This window comes from Gastrolobium bilobum, unplaced genomic scaffold (genome assembly GCF_033153095.1).
Source record: "Gastrolobium bilobum isolate Gb01-03AN ecotype WA unplaced genomic scaffold, APGP_CSIRO_Gbil_v1 utg21470, whole genome shotgun sequence".
NCBI classification, from domain to species: Eukaryota; Viridiplantae; Streptophyta; class Magnoliopsida; order Fabales; family Fabaceae; genus Gastrolobium; species Gastrolobium bilobum.
Window position 1 is genome coordinate 113,053 of NW_026896317.1, and position 21,479 is coordinate 134,531.

Consider the following 21,479-nt stretch of genomic DNA (forward strand, 5'->3'; position numbering starts at 1 on the left):
TTTATAATATCAATTGTAAATGTTTTAAAAATTACTAGGATACACATCTTACAAAATGATTTTCTAAATTTTTTTAAAGAAAAAAAAGTGAACTTCTTAAGGTGATAAAAATACATGGGATGCCGTCCACCATGATTTTTGTCTCGAGGGAACCAAACAATTCAACAGGGAAATCAAAACACATTACCAAACTAAACAAATTCGCTCAGTGTGAGTCGACCAAATCTCAATGATAGTCTCATCCACATTAGTCCCGTGTCAAGAAGAAAAAGGAGGAATGGGTGGACTAGAAGCCTAAAGTGTGGAACCCAAGTCAGAAAAACTGCTGGTTACTCAAATGGAATAATGTTGCTGCACGTGCAAAATGGGGTTTGATTTTTCTCTGATGTTCAATTTTCCCACCAAGTTATCTTTTCTCTTTTCCCCCATTTAAATATGGGTTTTATGTTTATCATTTAACATAATATAACTTTACTTTCCTACACACACATTAAAGAGGTGGGGTCCACATATTTTTCCTTCTCTTTCATCATTCCACTTTCTCTCTCCCTTTTGATATGAAAGTTGGAAACAACACTTACATCATGTTACATAACACTAATAAAACCCTTTAAATATAAACACTTACTTATGTAAAACCGTAGTGGTGTGTTTAAACTTGCCTCATTTGAAACCCACAACACCACTCACTCCATGCTTCAATTGCAAGTAATTGAAACTTCAAACATGGCGATGGTGAGGTGCATCATGGACGTCAACATCAACTTCACCAGTTACAAGGGTAATTTAACTGTGGTGATTAATTAAGCTCTACACTGCTCCATTATAGACAAGTACTAATAATCCTCCGATTCATTTCTATCCACGAATTGAAATCATATCAACATTAATTAATGACCATGCAAAAAAAAAAAAAAAAAACAATAACTGACGGATTCAGATGGGAAAGAGACAGGTCCATCCATTCGGGAGGCTGAAAGTCAAACTTAAACCGATCGACTTGCCTGAAATTTAAGACAGAAACAGTGCCATGGGGTTTGTTGTTTTCCAAACCACAAATCCTTGACAACACTCATAGCATGCAACTTGTGACATGTCACAGGATTAATTAAAACTCACTTAAAAAAATTGTAACATATATAATACGTTAACCCAATATAATTAAATCACACTATATAATTTCTTACACTTGAGGGGATTGGTCCTCACCCAAAATTTGTTACACTTGATTTTATACGTAATTATTTTTAGAAACATATAACACTCTAGATCAATGGGATTTTTTTCATTGGTCCCCTTAAGAAAATCGTCTTCCGCCTCTCCATCCATATAAGGTACCAAAATATCAAGTTAGCAACCCCTTGATCTTAAAAATCATATAAGGTACCATATAAGCCAAGGTTCACCGGTCACATGCTAGATCCTGGCTTGTGGCTACCTTAACTATTCAAACACATATACTGTAGTGTAACAATATATTCGGAATAAAACGACAGCATATATAATTAAAATTCAGATCAGGGTGACTCATGGCAATCATCATGCGTGCGTCATTGACTCATTAGTGAGTTTGATGTGAGGGCATATGCTTGAGCGATGAATGATGGTTTCTTCTGCAACATATAGGTGATATTCTTGTTGGAAAAACCATTTGTTGATAAATTTCTATAGGTCCCATCTGATGAACCTATTATTTTCACTCTCATAATGAGGGCAAATAATACAAAATGTCACAAAATAGGATACGTTTCAATTTAAGGAATAAATCTTTGGTATTACTATTGTACCAAAGATTCAGTGCATCTCACCAATAAAAATATGACATATAGTAAAAATTTACTTTTTTTTTGCCAAATTTTTTTTTTCTTCTGATGTGTAATGCTCTTATTGATAGGATGTATTGAATCTAGGTGCAACAATAACACTAAAGATTTATTCCAATATAACATGACACCTGTCTGAATTTCCCTAAAAATTGATGTATATTATTTTAGTTTGAAACTCCATCCCTTGAGGGGAGCCTTGGATCCCATCTACGGATCCAAAGAGAGAGACCAGGAGGGAAAAGGACAAGGGAATATTCTATCAATTAGGATGAGTATTAACTCCCATAAGAGTGGAAATGTAGTGCTCCCGGAGCACTTTGAATTTAGTGGAGGCAGAGGAAAGAGAAAGAAAGGAAAAATAGAGGAGAGAGAAAAAAAATAAAAAAATAAAAAATTAATACAAGTGTTCTATTTTGATTAGAAGGACTACAAAGTCCTGGACCATCTTAAATTTTTTTCCCATTGAAAAACTTACATGCAAAATTTCAGCTAGATAAATTATGTTCATGGTCATGGGGGCAATGGTATTATTTTATAAGTAGGATGAAATCATATTTTTCATATTATATTTTTTTGAAGAGTTTAGAAAAATAATTATATATTATTCTACATATATGACTAGATTTTATTTTGATACACTTTCAATTTAGAATTTTTTACATTAATATTTGATGATATGTTATCACGTCATACTTAACGAGTTTAACATTTTATGTGCTTCTTAACATAATTAAATTTATTAAGTAATAAAAATTTCACCACTTAATGTTATAGTCCTATTTAAATAAATGCAAGATGAAATGACAATCAAACACACAGACACATTTCAAATAAAATTATTGAAAACTCACTAATTATCACGTAAAACAAAATCTAAAAGAAAACTTGTTAAAATCATGGACCGTAAATAAAGGGAACATTAGGAGAAAAGTTTGGTATTTACAGGAAAATATCGTGCAAATAGAGAATTTTTAATTATTTGAGATAATAAATATCTCAATCAATTTAATTTGCAAATTTTATGGTTGAAACTTGACCGGATGAATGTAATACAGGACGCTCCTTTTGAGAATCTCGACCACGGTCATGGATAGAATTGACCATAAAGTAAAAAAAGCAGACATATTCAATTCAGTCGGTCCTAGAAAGATATAATTGTTAGGTGGGATAGTTATTCCGTTGAACACCTATACTCTAAAAATAGTGAAATTGAAAAAACATCTTTTCAGGCAACAGCGCTAGAAAGAATTTTCACTTCACAAGAGCATAAATACTCGCCCAGTTAAAATATAGTAAATTAAAAAAAAAAAAAAAAAAAACAAAATACTTCACAAAACATATCACATTTATTCAAAATTTCTTAATTTCATGTGTGCCATTTTACAAAAACGGTTGCGTGGCTTCAAGCATCTCCCTTTTCAGGTGGTTAGGAGTTAGTTTCATATTTACTTCCGACTAATCATGTAAAAATTCATTTATTAGTGAGAAAATCTTTACGGAAAAATTTGTTCTCAAATATTTTGATTATGCAAATATTTGGGAAAACAAAATGACGGAGATTATACTTCTAAATGTTTTTCCTTATAAGCTCTTACAAATATTTATTATTGCTAGATTAAAATTAAATAATTGGTAATAAAATATCAAATGAGAACGATTAGGAAAATATTACAAATCTAACTTATCTCAAACAAAACAAAAAAAGGCAATATTCAACATACGTAACAAAAACTTCCTGCTGAAAAAAACCTTTTGATGTCTCATGTACTAATTAACTACATGTCTACATGCAAGAAACTCTCCACATCCCTCGTTAATTATCCTTGTTTCACGTTTGTTTGTTTCACTTGGGTCTCTTCTTTTCTGGAATCCGCTACATTCATCCCTTTTGTGCTATGGTATGTGATTCAAACTCAATCCATGAATATGGCGTGGAAGTTGGAAGTTGCAACCCAAACTCTTCCTTGGATGGTGCTAAATCTTTGAAACCCACCACAAAGGGTGGTGCGTGGATGTCAACATCTCTTCGTTTTCTTCCATTAATTCTTACCTAGCTATATATATATATATATATATATATATATATCTCAGCATAACTTGGTCCTCTATGCTTACATATGGAGGCTTTGTTATTAGACTGATTAAGAACGACAGCTGATTATAATTAATTAATGGAGACGTATATATCTAAGCATAACTTGGTCATCTATGCCTACATATGGAGGCTTTGTTATTAGACTGATTAAGAACGACAGCTGATTATAATTAATGAAGACGATGTAGACCCATTTATATATATAATGCATTTCAGATGAGGTGTCAAAAAAAGAACGACGACTCTGATTTGTAATCATATGACAACATTGATCTTTTTTATCTAACGGCTAGATGAGGTGTCAAATTTTAAATTTGACATTGATGACAAAGGATCCTATCTTATTTATATATATATATATATATATATATATATATATATATATATATATAAGCTGAAAAGAATTCTTTAAACGAATTTGCAATTTAAGGCATAGAACCACAAATCCATGACAACACTTCATAACTAAGAATTTATACAATTATTTAATTACCGAGAGGCGAGACTCGAGAGCCACTTGTACACTTGTGACATATATGCTTCTCTTTTTGCCTATAGTTTCATTATATAACCAGTGAAATGCTCTACCTACTTTTCTAATACACTTATAGGCCTTCATTTGAACATAGCTCAAAGTAATAAAGATACATCATGAGATTAGTATAGAAGTTAATTATAGGTTCGATTCTATCAAAAACATATACATTCATGAAATGGTAAAATAAAATGTTACTCTACTGTTTTTGTGAGTAAAACTTGCGAGTCCTAGCATGTAGAATCAAAGCCAAGAAAGTGCCAAAGAAACAAAGGGAACCCCAGATGATGAAAGTGTTTTTGTAGCATTCCATGCCCATGCATTTCCCATGTCCATGACCTTCCTTACGGTAAATAAGGGCAGCCAAGTAGCCAAACAGAAAGGAGCCTATTGGAATGTTGGCCACCACCACATTATGGTTCACGGAGAAATTCTTGGGTCCAAATAGTTCGGTGGTGGTGGAAACAGAAATTGAAGTGATTGCTCCAGTACAAACTCCAATTATTGCAGTGCTAATATAGAGTGCAACGTGAGTTTTATTGAGAAGTAAGAAGAATGCGCCTGCTGTTGGAGCCATCAATGCCACCATAGAAGCTGGTCTTGATATTTTACACTTTCCCCTGCATACATACCAAGTAGTTAGTTGGAGCCATGTCAAATTCTCAATAAAAGAGAGGAGACACATAATTTAATATTCTCTGTCTGTCAACTAACACATTTATAGTAATTATTGGAATTATATGACAATATAAATGCACCGATATTGGTTGGTGTTAGATAGATAGGAAGAGGAAGGTAGAGAATGTGTAAGTTACCGGTAAAAGTAGTCCATAATAGATGGCATGAGACGTCCAAAGAACCCAAAAGAGGAAGACAAAGACACCAACGATGAAGTATCGGAGTAACCCCTGGATTCAGCTATTTGTCCCAAGTTATTAAGAAATACTAAACCCAGTGTGGCACCAAATAAATACACAAAGAAATATAACCAGAAATCTATTCTTTGCAGCATCAACATCACTCCTATTTCTTCTCTAATGCCAACCTCTTGAACTTCTCTGCTATCTTCACCCTCTTTCATCTCATTCTCTGTTCTCTCTTTATCAGTGCTCTCCTCTACTGTAAAATGGTAGACTCTCAGTCTTTCTCTATTTGTCTGCCACGACCCCACTAGTTCACTGATCTTCACAGAAACTGAAACTAGCAGAGGGAGGAAAAGGGACACTATAATACCAACAAGGTTACCCAGTGGAGATATTTTGTTAGATACAAATTGCAAGCTGGTCATCACAGCATATATTCCAGTGGCAATTGTAATAACAAACATAACAACAAATCCTACACCCATATGTTTAGGCCTTGAGACTTCTATTTCTCTGACTAAAGGAGCTGCTATTAGGCCAACTATCACAGGTAAGATTGAGTTTAAAAAGAGAAAGGTTCTAGCTTTTTTGTGTTCAGAAACAGCATCAACAATGCTGGTGTAAATCTTTGCACTTAATCCTTGGTAACTAGTTGTTAATCCCACAGCAACTTGGCGATCAGATGAGAAGTTCCTTATTGTGACAACATAGCAGACAGTGTTAATCCAACAAATACTATTCCCTGCTAGAACAGTTAGAAAGAAAACATGCCAATAGGACAAAGAGGAAATTTGGTTTGTTATGAAGAGATATTGCACTCCATAACCAATTAACCCCAGAGTTGAACCTATCATGAGGACAAGCCAAAGGGGGAGGTAAACAGCTGCCATGCCTGAAAAACAGCCAAAAAGTTTGCCTGCATCAGAAGCAAAAGCAAGGTTATTGAGCTGCACTTGGGACATGGAAAGGAGTTGCTTCAGCTGAGAGGAGTAAGCAGGGAAATTGGTGTTTGTTCCATTTATGGCTTGTAGCCAAATGCTACCTATAAGGCTTAGCCATTGAAAAGCAGTTGAAGGCATGATGAAAGAAGCTAGTGAGAAAATTTGAATTGCACTTCTTAACTCACAAGAGGAGATGGGGTGTGAGGGCTTATATGGAGAAAAAAAAGGAGGAAGGGCTTGAAGCTTAAGGTGTGAAATGCCTCCGGGTTAAATGGAATGATGTGGCTGTACATGTAAAATGTGGTTTTCTAGCCACCACCACCTTTGCTTGAAAAGATTGTGTGTGAGAGGAAAAGACATCTGTGCTATATATGAATTCAGGTGCATTTATTGATAGTTAAGATTTTGTGAGGAAATCACATAACTAGGCAACTTAATTTGGCCTCAAGCGTGAGATGGTGAAATTTTATTAAGTGGGAACTGGTTCTGAGCACTTGCGGCGGCTAGGTGACAAAGTGCATGTGCGCATAGATCAATTCATTAATCTCTCCTCTTACGTTAGTCTTGCTCTACAATCCTCTTAGTTGCCCTGAAGGTGTCAATTCTAGTTGAGACGACTCGATACAAATACGAATATATTCAATATACAAATTTGAAAAAAAAAAAACCAAAAAAATCACTCTCCATTAAATCGATTAGCGAGTGTGGGGTGGAGGAAATTTTTGTACGCAGTCTTACCCTTACATAATTGCAAAGAGGCGGTTTATTGTATTCAAATTTTTTTTTTCAATATCTAAGAATATTTGAATTTGACTTTTTTATTCACTCTCCCTCTTTCTTAAATATTCTTAAGTCCCGATTACTCACTCTCCCTCTTTCTTCCTTTCATTATATCTGCAATATGCCGCCGCCGCCCCCTCCCCTTTTTTTAATTAAAACTATCGCTTTGGCTGCCAAAAAATCTCAATCTTGTTACATTGCTTAATACCCTTTTTCTTTTCTGTGCTTCTCTTCTATTGGTAGTGAGAAAGTTCTTGCCTTGACAATTTTTTGGTTTTTAGTTAAGTAGTGTATAATCTATTGTATGTTTTTCTCTCCCTTTTCATATATGATTTCGTTGCAGATGGTATAAAGATTTGAGTAAATACCCTTTTTCGTCCTTGGCAATTTTTACGAGTCACATTTTAGTACCCGACAATAAAAAAGGCTCATTTTAGTTCCTAATTTTTGAAAAAAAGAGTCACGCTTGTCCTTCTGTTAGTTGACATGTGACGACCCACTTGACGGAGCACAGCTGGACCATTAGTTAGCTGAGTCACTAACGTCACGGCCACGTGGAGGACAAAGGAACGACGTCGTTGTATTATATGCTAAGGCCCTCATATGTAACTACAAGCGGACGACATCATTTGGTTAAAGGAGACTTCTTCAACCTTGGTGTTGACTCACTTCACACACTCAGACAACAAGTTACCTGTCCATACCCACCATTTCCTCTGCTCGTGAGCTTCGTTTTCGGTCAAGGTTGGTGTGGAACGGTGGTTTGTTGGTGCACGTCTCGTCCGCAGTTGCAACCATCTGGTGGTTTTTGTTGAAGATCGTTAAAACGGTTGTGAGTGTGGTGACATTCCTTCAAGGTACGTGGGAGAAATCATTTCTTTATTATCTGTGGTTCCTCTACCCTTTTTGGTCATTGTCTTTTTGTTTAATGTGGTCCCCCATGTGCGGTTTAGGGAAAGAGATTGTTAGGGTTTTATATTATGGTCCCCTTTGGTATTTTATTTTTGGTACTTGTTGCATGTGGTCCCCTTGTCGATTTTTAAATTACTATGTGTAGTGATTAGTGGACCCAAGTTTTTACCAATGGAGCCTATGATAAAAAATATTCGACTGGTATTATTGTAATTTTGATAATACATGATTGGTTATATGATACTGTGAAATAATATTATTGGTCGTATAAAAACTGATTGCAGTTCTGTTTTCTATGCAGATGGATGAATATATAGTCATGAGATATCATCATGGGGGTGTGTTGGTTAGGAATGGTGAAGGGAAGCTGAATTATGTGAATGAGAGAGTGGATGATTTACCTGAAATGGATGCAGACTATGTAAACCTTCGTGACCTTGAAGCTCTGTTCAAGGGGTATGGTTACCACAAATGTAGGCAGATGTGGTGGTTGAAGCCTGGTGAGAGTGATTTAGAGGTTGGGTTGCATCTTCTTGAAAAGGATTCTGATGTTTTGCAAATGGTCAAGGCTGCCTTAAGTAATGGGAACAAAATAGACATATATTTTGATGGTTGCATTGTTGTTCCTGAGATTTTGGCTGGGCCTGTAGAAGGGAGTGATGGGTTTGTACCTCAAAGTGCTTATGAGGAGGGGGTCTTAGGTGATTCAATTGGGAGTTCGTGTGACTTCCATATGACTTCTGCTGATGAATATGAAGAGGGAGAGGGCAATGGACGGTCAAGTGATTCATATGACAATGTAGAAGATGAGCCTTACAAGCCTTCTCCACCGGGTGTTGATGACAAAACAGAGGATGAACTGGATCCAAGTGAGGATGAGCCACTTATGTCATTGAAAAAAAAGGTGAAAGGAAAGAAGAAAAAAAAATACAGTTAAGAAGAGTGACAGGGAAGAAAACTTGGAAGAGGATGAGCAGAATATGTCATTTGAAGAGCAGGGCTATGGTTACAATTCTGAAGAATTGAAGACTCCTCCTTCAAGTGGGGATGAGGAGGTTGAAAGGGATGTGTTTCCGAAGTTTAATGAGGATAATTCTTTTGATCATGTACAGCTCGAGCTTGGAATGGAGTTTGTCAGTTTAGAGCACTTTAAACATGGTGTGAAAGACTACAATATAAGTCTTGGGAGGCAATTTACGTGGATTAAGAATGACAAGGTAAGAGCAAGGGCCAAATGCTCAAATGAAGACTGTGAGTGGATGATTTATTGTGCCTGGAACAACAAATCCAATAGTTTCCAAGTGAAGACATTAAATGATAACCATTCTTGTTGTAGAATTTTCAAAAATAAAAGGGCCAGCAGAGATTGGGTTGCAAAAAAGTTGGAGAAAAGGCTGGTCACACAGCCCAACATGACAAGGGCAGAAGCTTATGAGCATTTAAAAGAGGAGTACAAGGTCCATGTGCATCTGAAGAAAGTGACCAAGGCACTGCGTAAAGCCAAGGGCAGAATAGAAGGAAATGAGAAGGAACAGTATGGCAAGTTAAGGGACTACCTGGGTGAGCTTTTGAGGAGCAATCCTGGCTCCACTTGCCAGATGCAAGTAATACCACAGGCAGTGCCTAATAGCCCACCTATTTTTTCTAAACTGTACATATGTCTTGATGCTTGTAAGAAAGGATTCAAAGCTGGTTGTAGGCCATTGATTGGGCTGGATGGTTGTTTCTTAAAGGCTACTATGGGGGACAGCTCTTGAGTGCAGTGGGAGAGGATGCAAACAAGAGCTTTTATGTCATTGCTTTTGCAGTGGTTGACAGTGAGACCAAAGAAAATTGGAAGTGGTTTCTGAATTTGTTACAAGAGGACATTGGCAGCCATGTAGTACATGGGTGGAACTTCATTTCTGATCAGCAAAAGGTATGTTTATTTTTTGGTTGTTTCTTCTCGTTTGTGAAATAGCCATTTGTACTGATTCTTGTTGATGATTCATGTATTAATGCAGGGTTTGATACCAGCATTGCATGAAGTCATGCATGGGGCCCATCACAGGTTTTGTGTGCAGCAAGTCTGGAAGAATTTCATTAAGCAATGAAAGGACAAGGCCATTAGGGGAATAGTATGGGAGGCTGCTCAATGCACTACTGTGCCCCAATTCCAAAGAACAATGCAGAAATTGAAAGACTTGAATGAAGATGCTTGGGCATACCTTCACAAGATTGACCCTTCATGCTGGGTCAAAGCCTATTTTAGTCACTGGCCCAAATGTGATAACATAACTAACAACATGGCTAAGGTGTGGAATGCAAAAATTGTAGGATACAGGTCCAAGCCCATAATCAGTCTATGTGAAGAGCTTAGATGCTATATCATGAGGAGGATGGCTTCCTATCAAAGAATTCTTGGAACAGTTAGGGGTAAAATTGCCCCAGCCCAACAGAAGAAGCTGGATCTCTTGAAGGTGTTAAGCAATTCCTGGACCCCAACATGGACAGGGAATTTGGAGCAAGATCTATACGAAGTGACTGGCAAGGGTGAAAGGGTTGGAGTCAATTTAACCTATAAGACTTGTGCATGTAATGTGTGGCAGCTCACTGGATTGCCATGTGAGCATGCAATCGTTGCAATATGTCACAAGAATGAACTAGCAGAGCTTTATGTCCATCAATGGCTGACAGTGGATGCTTTGCATGCCACATATGCACACACCTTGAACCCTGTCAACTCTTATCAGTATTGGTCTGCATCAACTGAGCCTAAACCCATTCCTCCACCACTCAAAAGGCCAATTGGTCGTCCCAAAAAACATAGAAAGAAAGATCAAAGTGAGGAGCATGACAGCAAAACAAAAAAGTTAAAAAGGACATATGCTGCAAAGTGTGCTAAATGTGGACAGCCTGGTCACTATGCAAAGACTTGTAAGGGACCAGCTGCAAGCAAGAAAGGGAAGAGAGCAGCACCTCCTTCAAATCCAGTTAATGTCAACATACCATCAAAACCTGAAGAGGAGCTCCCTCTGAGTCAAGGAGGACCTTCTGTGATATCAAGACAATCCCAGGCAGCTGAGGAATCCAAAAAGGGCAACAGCCCACCACCTACTGCCCTTCCACCACCAGAACAATTTCAACTGAAACTGTCAATGCAACAAGCAGTGGCACAAGGAGCAGGCTAATGGCCTTTATGACCATACCTGGGTTTAGGCCACCAAGGTCAGCTTGAATGAAGTTGATCAGTTGTAGGTAGAGGTGGCAAAGTGGGCGGCCTGTCCCGCCCCACCATCAACCCGCCAAAAAATGAGTCAGCCCACCCCGCCCCACTTTTGAAAGTGGGCTAAAAAACTCAGCTCGCCCCGCCCCGTTTGGCAGGTTGGGAGGGTTGGCCCGCCAGCACGAGCCTATTTTACACTGACCCGCCTCGGCCCGCCTATGCCCACTATCAACCCGCCAAAAAATGAGCCTGCCCCGCCCCGTTTTTGAGATGGGTTGAAAAACTCAGCCCGCCCCGCCCCGTTTGGCAGGTTGGGCGGGTTGGCCCGCCGAGCCGAGCCCGTTTTGCTGTCTCTAGTTGTAGGTCCAGTGTTTTTTGTATAGGGGTTCAGTGTTTTTTGTATAGGCAACACTGCTAAAAGTTTCCATTTTTTGAATTGTATGCAAGTTCAGTTGTAACCCCATATATTTTGGTATTTAAGGCCTTTAGGTGAAGTACCTGTTTTTTTATTCCCAATATGTCTCTGTGTGGGTTTATTGTGAATAAAAAAAAACATTTGTGGAAAAAGTTTGAAGGATGGTTTTTTGTATAGGCAGGCCTGTAATTATGCAACCTTATTGTGGAAACTTTTTGAAGGATTGTAAATGTCTACATAGAAACTTTGTCAATTGATTTCTTACCTTTGTTTGATAACTATAACTGCTTGTAGTTGGTGTTTGCTGGTTTGAAGTTACATATGTGTTTGTTGCAATGTGGTTGGTCATTTCATGAGTTACATATATTAACCTTGGTCACTTGTTTTTTTTGCTGCAATATGTCTCTGTATACATTTGTGGATAAAGGGTGTGATTAAGTGCTATGTCATGAATTACAATGAATCTTCGAAATGCTTATGGTTGGTGTTTGCTGGTTTCAGTAACATATGTGGTCCACATTTTGCTGCAATATGTGCATTCCATTGCTGCAATGTGCTGTGTTACAGGCAATACCTTTTAGCAATAAACAGGTCATGCCCATTTTTCAAGTTTCAGGGACCAATTAGGGCCCCGATATCAATTGTCAGGGTCCAATTTGGTCCCCGATATGAATTGTCAGGGTCCAATATGTCCCTTTTGGTTATTCTGTTACAGCAATTTCTGGATTTAGGGATACATTTCTCATCACATTGTGGTTTGTGATACAATGCAGCAAACTGGCACATTCATTCCATATATATGATGTTGGCATTGGATGCACATATATATGATGCTATCAGATATAAAGGAATACATTGAAAGCTTCTTTATTATTAATCCAGATATGTATGATGTAGACAGATTCGAACCAACACAAAATAGGCCATATAATACATCCTTCTTCATTAATTTGGATAACAAGATTACTGAGTACTCATTACACTTCATTGAAAGAAAAATACATTGGGGTCACTTGTTTTGATTGTTACAACACTAACAACAAACATACACATGATGATCACACATACACAAGCAGCACCTAAGACCCAGCAACCCTACCAACATTCCTAATTTGTTTGTCCATCCTATCTAACTCCTATTGAAGCACTCCCACTTGATCTCCCCATGCCAGAAGAAAGACTCATCTTCTCCTATGCCCCAGCAAATTCGATAGAGGTCTTCTATTGTCGTCGATTTTTAGTCATCAACGTTCGGATGTATAGTTTGGGGGATTCTTCTGTTTAGGGTTCATTTGAGCAATTTGGGGGATTTTTGTGTTTAGGGTTGATTATTGCACATTTGGGGGATTTTTGTGATTAGGGTTCACTGTGAGCAATTTTTCTGTTTAGATGCATGTCATTCACAAAACGTCGTCGTCTCTTCTTCCACGGTGTACCACGTCCAAGCCGCGTCAGCAAACTAACGTGCCGAATGGGCACCGTTAGTTGGGCCGTTTGGGGGGAGTCAACAGAAGGATCAACGTGACTCTTTTTTTGTTATTTCAGGGACCAATTTATCCCTTTTTTGTTGCTAGGGATTGAAATGTGCCTCGTAAAAATTGTCAGAGACAAAAAAAGATATTTACTCTAAAGATTTTCTTTTCTTTTCTTTTCTTTTCTTTTTTTTTTCTTTTTTGTAATGTGGTAGTAATGGAAGGTCAAAGTAACCAAGAGAACCCTACAACTAATGTCTTGTGACACTAGAGGAACCAGCAACCATGTCTCTCATTCAGCTGAGGATCATCTATTTCCAGACTCAAATTTTTTTATTTCAGCATCTGGAAGGAATGGGAACCACTGGACTTGTCTACCAAAACCCTCTCATAATAATTTTCAATATCTCCTATAAAGTGTATATATATGGGTGTGTTTTTTTTTTAAAGTAACTTTATTTTCAAATTGACTTTTTGATTTATTTTAAAATTTAAATAAAAAACATCATTTAACAAAAAAATCTCAGGTTGAGTTTTTTTTTTTTAATTTACAGTTGTGGCAATGAAATTTCAACTTATGACCTTGTAAATTATTCAAGCCCTTTATCATTAAACCCCACCTATATATATTATCATTTTGACGTCATCACTGATGCTGGCCACACAGATTTTTATTTTGTTTTTTTGAAATTGTTTTTTAACCATACAAAGCATGGACCCACTTTGAAATTTAGAAGCGTTTCCAGGCTAACCATCTACGTAAAAAGACTTGAACACCGCTGAATTAATTTTGAACTTATCCACACACATGCATATTGCAACAATGCGTTACTTCATATATAATTGACGGCAGTTTACGTTATATACTTATCTAACAGTGTTCTAGGCATGATCCTTTTTCATTTCATGTATGATAAATAATTGAATTACACGTTAAAATGTTTTAGATATTTTTCGATGGCACATTAACTATAAAACTATTTTGATTATTCCCCCAATTATATTGCGTAAAGTGTCTCTCTAAAAGTGCGTCTATCTTTTTATGATCCTAATTTTTCTTGTCTTCAGCCTAAATCAGTATTTTAAAATTCCAATCGATCATCGACTCGATCGAGGTACTGAGTTATTGGATCATTGATTCAATCGGGTTTAACCGGATTTACTGTTTACATATTAAAAAAATATAAACATATTACTTATATTAAAAATTCACATAAGAAAACTACCAATGAGCTTCAAAAAATAAATTGGTTTTCAATAATAGCAAATTTTATATACTTCTAGGCTTCTAGCTCTAGACCAGATCCTAAAATTAGATTAAAATTGCAATGTAAACTAAATGCACCTTTCGTGCCTTGATATAATATAGATAAACTAAATCATGAAAACAAACAGTAGGCATGAAATATACACTAAGGAAAAAGTTTCTACGGTTGAGATGAGACTATTAATATTTATCCTCACTTGACTTCTTTAGATCATTATAAGATACAACTAAATTATATAAATGAACTGCACTGATCCAAAATACCTTCTTATTTTCACCTTACTTTTTAATCATATTTACCACAAAATATGAACATTATTTAATTCATGAGTTCATAGCAACTAAAAAAAATATTTACAAAAGAAAAAAGTTTTACAAAAAAAAAAGGGTCAACCGATCTATCTCGGGTCAACTGTGTCACTGGATCTCGGCCGGGTCCACCGGTCCAAACCGAATTGATTGCAGAACCAGTTCAAATGATCACTTGGACCGAGAAATCCACCAGGTCACCTAGACCCGGATCAACCCGGCCGGTCCGAGCCAGTTTTTAAAACAATCGCCTAAACCTATATTAGCCATCCAAACATTTTTAAACATAGTTCATTATATGAGGATCGGAGATGCACATGTAAGACTCCCACACACATTTCGTATTAATTATAAAAGTCCAGGATATGAGATTTATAATTTAATATGCTTCTGATCTCCATTGCAGATCAATTAGAGTTGAGTATATGAACATTCTGAATATCGAAATGTTCAAAGTTACAAACTCAATATATTTCCCATCTAGAAGAAAGCACAAAATGTTAGTAGAAGTACTTGTGGTTAATAGTACTAGTGGTTAGTTGTGTGACCTATATTGTTCACTAGTGATAATGGAATCGTATATGGTCTACTGGCATTGTGCACTTATTGCTTACTTATTGTAGTGGTTAAACTATTCTTGTATCTGGTCTGCAATTATATGTAATCATCAACCATTAATTTAGTTCTTGTCTGCCATCAACATCAACTGAATTTATCTTCAATGCACACTTGAAGAGACTCTATGATGGAGGAGTCTATAAAAAGGATGCATCTTCAGCTTCATGAGTTACTGAGCTCACTCTACTACATAGTTAGTTGTCCACCATCTGGACTGTAGAGAAGAGTTTGGACGACTCAAGGGAAGACTTTCGTATCAGTTGCAGAAACTATTCAAAATAGTAGAGAAAAGCAATGACGGAAGGTATTTATGAACTATCATATTCTGCATTTCAGTATAAGTTAGAACTTACATTTGGTATCAGAGCATGTACGAGATCTCTGCTTTGCTTTGTGTGATTGTCTCTGCAATATTTTTATTTTCTAAAATCACGGTTTGAGTGCCTTATAATGAAAGTAAAGTTGGAAATCATATGGGATAAAAGATTTCTGATATATTTGGGTAAAAATTATGAATTTTTTGTGCAAAAATGAATGGAAAATCATTGGGTCTTTTATTTGGTGGAGAACCGGCTAGAGGAGGTTGAAGATGACACTGGTTGACGTTGAGTGAATTGTTTCTTAAAGCGTGAAGTTTCACTTGTTTAATATCACTACTCTTCCATGATTATTGTTTCTTAAATATTATTTTTTTGATGGGTTGTTTGCTGAGCTTTCCCTGCACTTATTTTGTTGCGTGTCATTTGGATCATTTGGATTTCAAATTTGTTTAATTTGACTGGCTGAGCTTTCCCTGCACTTATTTTGTTGCGTTTCATTTGGATCATTTGGATTTCAAATTTGTTTAATTTGACTAGCTGTTGCATGTTTGCTTCAATTTTTTTCCGTGAAATCAGTTTGAAATTCGAAAAATAAAAGCGATGACGCTGGTGGATTTCAGATTTGTTTAATTTGACTAGCTGTTGCATGTTTGCTTCTTTCCGTGAAATCAGTTTGAACTTCGAAAAATAAAAGCGATGACACTGGTTGAAGTTGAGTGAATTGTTTCTTAAAGTGTGAAGTTTCACTTGTTTAATATCACTACTCTTCCCTGATAAGTAATTAAATGTTATTTTTTTTATGGTTTGTTTACTGAGCTGAGCAGGTAGGATTTGAACACTCCACCGTGTGGTGTGGTAATATAGCAACTGACCGCTTGAACCACTGCACATAGATTTAACACTTTAACATATTATCTATTTATTACTGCCAGCGTAAATAATGGGCTTTAATTTTTTTTACCGATTTGGGCTATCCGTGGACTGCATGTTTACCATTACATTAATTGGACCTTTATTGCAAAAAGGTGCACGATATGGGAATTGACTCATATGCACTAGACATGCAATTTTTTTTAAAATTTGCGTGTCGGACACGTGTTCGACATAGACATGCTCCGACAGGCTCGGACACGTGGTCAACATTTGGGGACATGTTTAGACACATTTTTTTTTTAAATCTTAATTTTATTTTGTTAACTAAATATAAAAGAAATAATTTATAAATTAATTTTTTTCCGTTATGAAATTTGACATTAAAAATTAACAAAATACGAAAAATTACTTATATTTATATTTATGTTATGAAATTTAAATATTTGATTGGTTATATGACTTATTATGGACTCTTATATATATTAAATATAAATTATATTATGGACTCTTATATATATTAAATATAAATTATATTATATATAATAAAAAATTTATTTAATATCAAAACGTGTCCCAACGTGTCAAAATATGACATTTTTTAGAATTAACGTGTCGGCGTGTCGTGTCGTGTCCCGTGACCCGTGTCCGTGTCCGTGTCCGGGCATCATAGGGTATTGAACCCACGACCACCTAGTTGGATAGATAATCTTTTGCCAACTAACCTAATAATAACTCCATGTCAAATATTCACATGAATATTTGTTAATCTGTCATTACATGTATTAATTTAAGTCACTTAATACATGTAATATTAAGATGATTAATGTGAATATTTTGTTATTTAATATTATTGCTCATGATTAATTTTAATAATATAATAAAGAATATTTAGTGATCTATATAATTTAATTAATTAAAGTTTAGCTACAACAACTTTAATTATTTAAATTATATATTAAGAGCCTCTAGATCACATAAAGTAAAAAATATTAATTATAATTAGTCATATATAATATAATAGATATCATCCCACAGAAATTTCTATTATATTTTTTGTATGATTAATTAGGATAAAATATGAAATTATATTTATTTGATTTACCCACAGGGATCAGAAAAATATAATTTGGTAGTTTTATTATGTTTTATATGAATTTAATTGAATTAAAATTTTAGCCCATAGGCAAATTTTATGTCACTAAATTCATAATTATTTGAGCATGATTTACATTGGTAAAGCATGATATATTATTTGCCTCAAATTTTAATTATAAGCATTTATGTTACATATTTTGCAGATATACAACCTATAAATTCTATTGAAATTCCCGAATTGAAAGGAGATGATTACCCAATTTGGAAGGAAAGAATTTTATTGACATTAGGGTATATGGATATTGATTATGCTATCAGGAAAGCTGAACCACCAGCAATTACAGAGAACAGTGAGCCAGATGAGGTGGATCTATATGAAAAATGGGAAAGATCCAACCGGCTCTGTGTGATGCTCATTAAGCCAAAAATATCTTGGATCTATTGGGAATTTTCAATAGTGGTTTTATTTTGAATTTGCAAATGACTTTTTATGTTCTTAGTTTTTCTAAGAACTTAATTTCAGTTTCAAGACTTGTACCTTATGAATATTCCTTTTCTTTTTATGAAACATCTTTCAGTTTGTTTTATAAATCTAAGGTTGTTGGGAATGGTACATTGTCTGATGGTCTTTTCTGTATTAATTTGCAAAATGACACCACTCATGATGCTATGCATGTTAAAGTTGGCATGAAACGATGTGTTATGAATGAGGATTCCTCTATGTTATGGCATCGGAGATTGGGACATATCTCCATTCAGAGAATTAAAAGATTAGTAAATGATGGAGCACTTAGTACTTTAGATTTTGCTGATTTTGAAACTTGTATAGATTGCATTAAAGGAAAGCAAACAAACAAGTCTAAAAAAGGTTCCAAGAGGAGTACTAAATTGTTAGAAATCATACATACAGATATTTGTTGTCCAGACATGGACACATATGGTCAGAAATACTTCATCTATTTCATAGATGATTATTCACGATACATGTATCTTTACATGCTTAATAATAAGTATGAAGCATTAAATGCCTTTAAGGTATTTAAATTAGAAGTAGAGAAACAATGCGGTAAGCAAATTAAAATCGTGAGATCATATAGAGGTGGAGAATATTATGGTATATAGACTGAAGATGGACAAGCACCTGGTCCGTTTGTGAAGTTTCTTGAAGAGCATGGGATAGTTTCCCAATACACTATGCCTGGTTCTCCAGACCAGAATGGTGTAGCATAAAGAAGAAATCGAACATTAATGGATATGGTGCGAAGTATGCTCAGTTGCTCTAAGCTTCCTAAGTCCTTGTGGATTGAAGCACTTAAGACGAAAGTGTATATATTAAATCGAGTTCCAACTAAGGTTGTCCCAAAGACACCGTTTGAGTTATTTAAAGGTTGGAAACCGAGTTTGCAACATGTACGCGTTTGGGATGCCCGTCTGAAGTCTGAATCTATAACCCATAAGAAAAGAAGCTTGACCCAAGGACCATTAGTGGGTATTTCATTGGATATGCCGAAAGGTCTAAGAGATATAGATTTTATTGTCCATCTCATAGTACAAGGATTGTGGAATCAAGAAATGATAAATTTCTTGAGAATGACTTGATTAGTGGGAGCAATCAATCCAGAGACTTTGTTTCTGAGAAAAATCATTCAGTTGCTCAACCATCCACTTTAAGTTTCAGATTGGTTGTTAATACCCCTTCAGATCAATTAGGTGTTATACAACCAGTCATTTAATGTCCACAACCTGCTAATAATCTAGTAGATCAAGTTGTTCATGAGGAACGAGTAGAAATTGTTGATCAACCTGTTGAACAACAAGTTCCTCAAGAAGACAACGGAACAACTTTAAGAAGATCTATCAGAATAAGAAAATTAGCGATACCTAGTAACTTTGTAGTGTATTTACAAGAAGCTGACTATAATATTGGAGTCGAAAATGATCGTGAAACATTTTCACAAGCCATGAATTGTAAAGAATCAGAATTTTGGTATAATGCTATGAAAGATGAATTGAATTCTATGGCAACTAATGGAGTTTGGGACCTTGTTCAGTTGCCTAATGGTGCAAAAGCCATTGGATGTAAATGGGTCTTCAAAATTAAGAAAGACTCATTAGGCAACATTGAGAGATATAAAGCAAGACTCGTAGCCAAGGGATTTAATCAGAAGGAAGGAATCGACTACAAGGAGACATTTTCTCCTGTATCTAAGAAAGATTTTCTTCGTTTCATTCTAGCATTAGTTGCACATTTTGACTTAGAGTTGCAACAAATGGATGTGAAAACAGCTTTTCTCAATGGAGATCTAGAGGAAGAGGTTTATATGAAACAACCTGAAGGATTCTCCTCTAGTGATGGTGAGCAATTGGTTTGCAAGCTTAAGAAATCTATATATAGATTGAAACAAGCAACCGTCAATGGTATTTGAAATTTTATGATGTTATCTCTTCATTTGGTTTTGTAGAGAACATCATGGATCAATGTATATACTAGAAGGTCAGTGGGAGCAAAATTTGTTTCCTTATTCTGTATGTGGATGATATTTTACTTGCAACCAATGATAAGGGTTTACTATATGAGGTGAGACAATTTCTCTCTAAAAACTTTGATATGAAAAATATGGGTGATGCTTCTTATGTTATTGGCATCAAGATAGATAGAGACAGAATAAAGGGTGTTCTTGGTTTGTCTCAAGAGACCTATATCAACAAAGTTTTGGAAAGATTTAGAATAAGTGATTGTTCACCAAGTATAGCTCCTATTGTGAAGGGTGACAAGTTTGATTTAAACCAGTGCCCGAAAAATGATCTTGAGCGGAACAAATGAAGAACATTTCTTATGCTTCAGTTGTTGGAAGCCTAATGTATGCTCAAGTCTGCGCAAAACCTGACATTGCTTTTGCGGTTGGAGTATTAGGAAGACATCAAAGTAATCCAGGCTTAGACCATTGGAAAGCTGCAAAGAAAGTGATGAGATGTCTTCAAGGGACTAAGAACTACATGCTTATGTTTAGATGGATTGACAACTTGGAAGTAATTGGGTACTCAAATTCAGACTACGCTGGTTGCATTGATTCCAGAAAATCCACTTCAGGATATATTTTCATGCTAGCCAGTGGAGCTGTGTCTTGGAGAAGTGTCAAGCAGACCTTGACTGCTACTTCCACTATGGAGGCTGAGTTCGTTTCTTGTATTGAGGCTACCTCACATGGTGTATAGATGAGGAGTTTCATTTCTGGTCTTAGAGTTATGGACTCTATTTCTAGGTCATTAAAGATATATTGTGATAATTCAGCTGCTGTTTTTATGGCTAAGAATAACAAAAGTGGTAGTCGAAGCAAGCATATTGACATTATATATCTAGCCATAACAGAACGTGTTAAAGATAAATCAATGGTTATTGAACAGATTAGCACTGAATTAATGATTGTTGATCCTTTAACTAAAGGTATGCCACCAGTTAAATTTAAGGATCATGTAGAGAAGATGGGACTTGGTTCTCATATGTGATTTTCATTGTAAGAATGATATTGTATTAATGAAACTCTATCTATGATGTTTCTCATTCAGTTTATGCACAAAGTTTGGACTTAGAATGAACATTGGGTTTATTCATTAAGTTATATGGGCTTGAGAAATATAATACAGTGTAATACATGGAAGATAATACTCGCACAAATAAGAGGACTTATCGTCATGATTCATGTATTTTGTTTCTCGCTATAATATATGATGGTATATGTGGACCAAGTGGGAGAATGTTAGTAAAAGTACCAGTGGTTAATGGCGTGACCTTATGTGGTCCACCTATATTGTTCACTACTGATAATGGAGAATCGTATATAGTCTACTAACATTGTCCATTTATTGCTCACTTATTGTAGTGGTTAAACTACTCTTGTATCTGGTCTGCAATCATCTGTAATCATCAACCATTAATTTGGTTCTTGTTTTCC

The 21,479-nt window shown here is 35.7% G+C and overlaps 3 protein-coding genes across 4 annotated transcripts; 2 read left to right on the forward strand and 1 right to left on the reverse strand.

Moving 5' to 3' along the window:
* Positions 1–4,418: 4,418 nt before the first annotated feature.
* LOC133298935 (protein NUCLEAR FUSION DEFECTIVE 4) lies at positions 4,419–6,636 on the reverse strand. Of its 2 annotated transcripts, XM_061498325.1 has the most exons (3): positions 5,636–6,636; positions 5,272–5,545; positions 4,419–5,076 (listed from the first exon to the last, which is right to left on the reverse strand). In XM_061498325.1, the coding sequence occupies exons 1-3, from the start codon at positions 6,396–6,398 to the stop codon at positions 4,656–4,658; spliced, it is 1,458 nt and encodes a 485-aa protein (XP_061354309.1). In that variant the 5' UTR covers positions 6,399–6,636; the 3' UTR covers positions 4,419–4,655. The 2 variants fall into 2 exon arrangements, with proteins under 2 accessions (XP_061354309.1, XP_061354308.1); XM_061498324.1 differs by having other exon boundaries at positions 5,272–6,636.
* Positions 6,637–8,932: 2,296 nt separating this feature from the next.
* LOC133298925 (uncharacterized) lies at positions 8,933–10,045 on the forward strand. Its single transcript, XM_061498314.1, has 3 exons — positions 8,933–9,556; positions 9,652–9,870; positions 9,956–10,045. Exons 1-3 carry the CDS (start codon positions 8,933–8,935, stop codon positions 10,043–10,045), a joined length of 933 nt encoding a protein of 310 aa, XP_061354298.1.
* Positions 10,046–20,346: 10,301 nt separating this feature from the next.
* On the forward strand, positions 20,347–20,742 carry LOC133298926 (secreted RxLR effector protein 161-like). The gene has a single exon (XM_061498316.1). The coding sequence runs from the start codon at positions 20,347–20,349 to the stop codon at positions 20,740–20,742; it is 396 nt and encodes a 131-aa protein (XP_061354300.1).
* Positions 20,743–21,479: the final 737 nt, after the last annotated feature.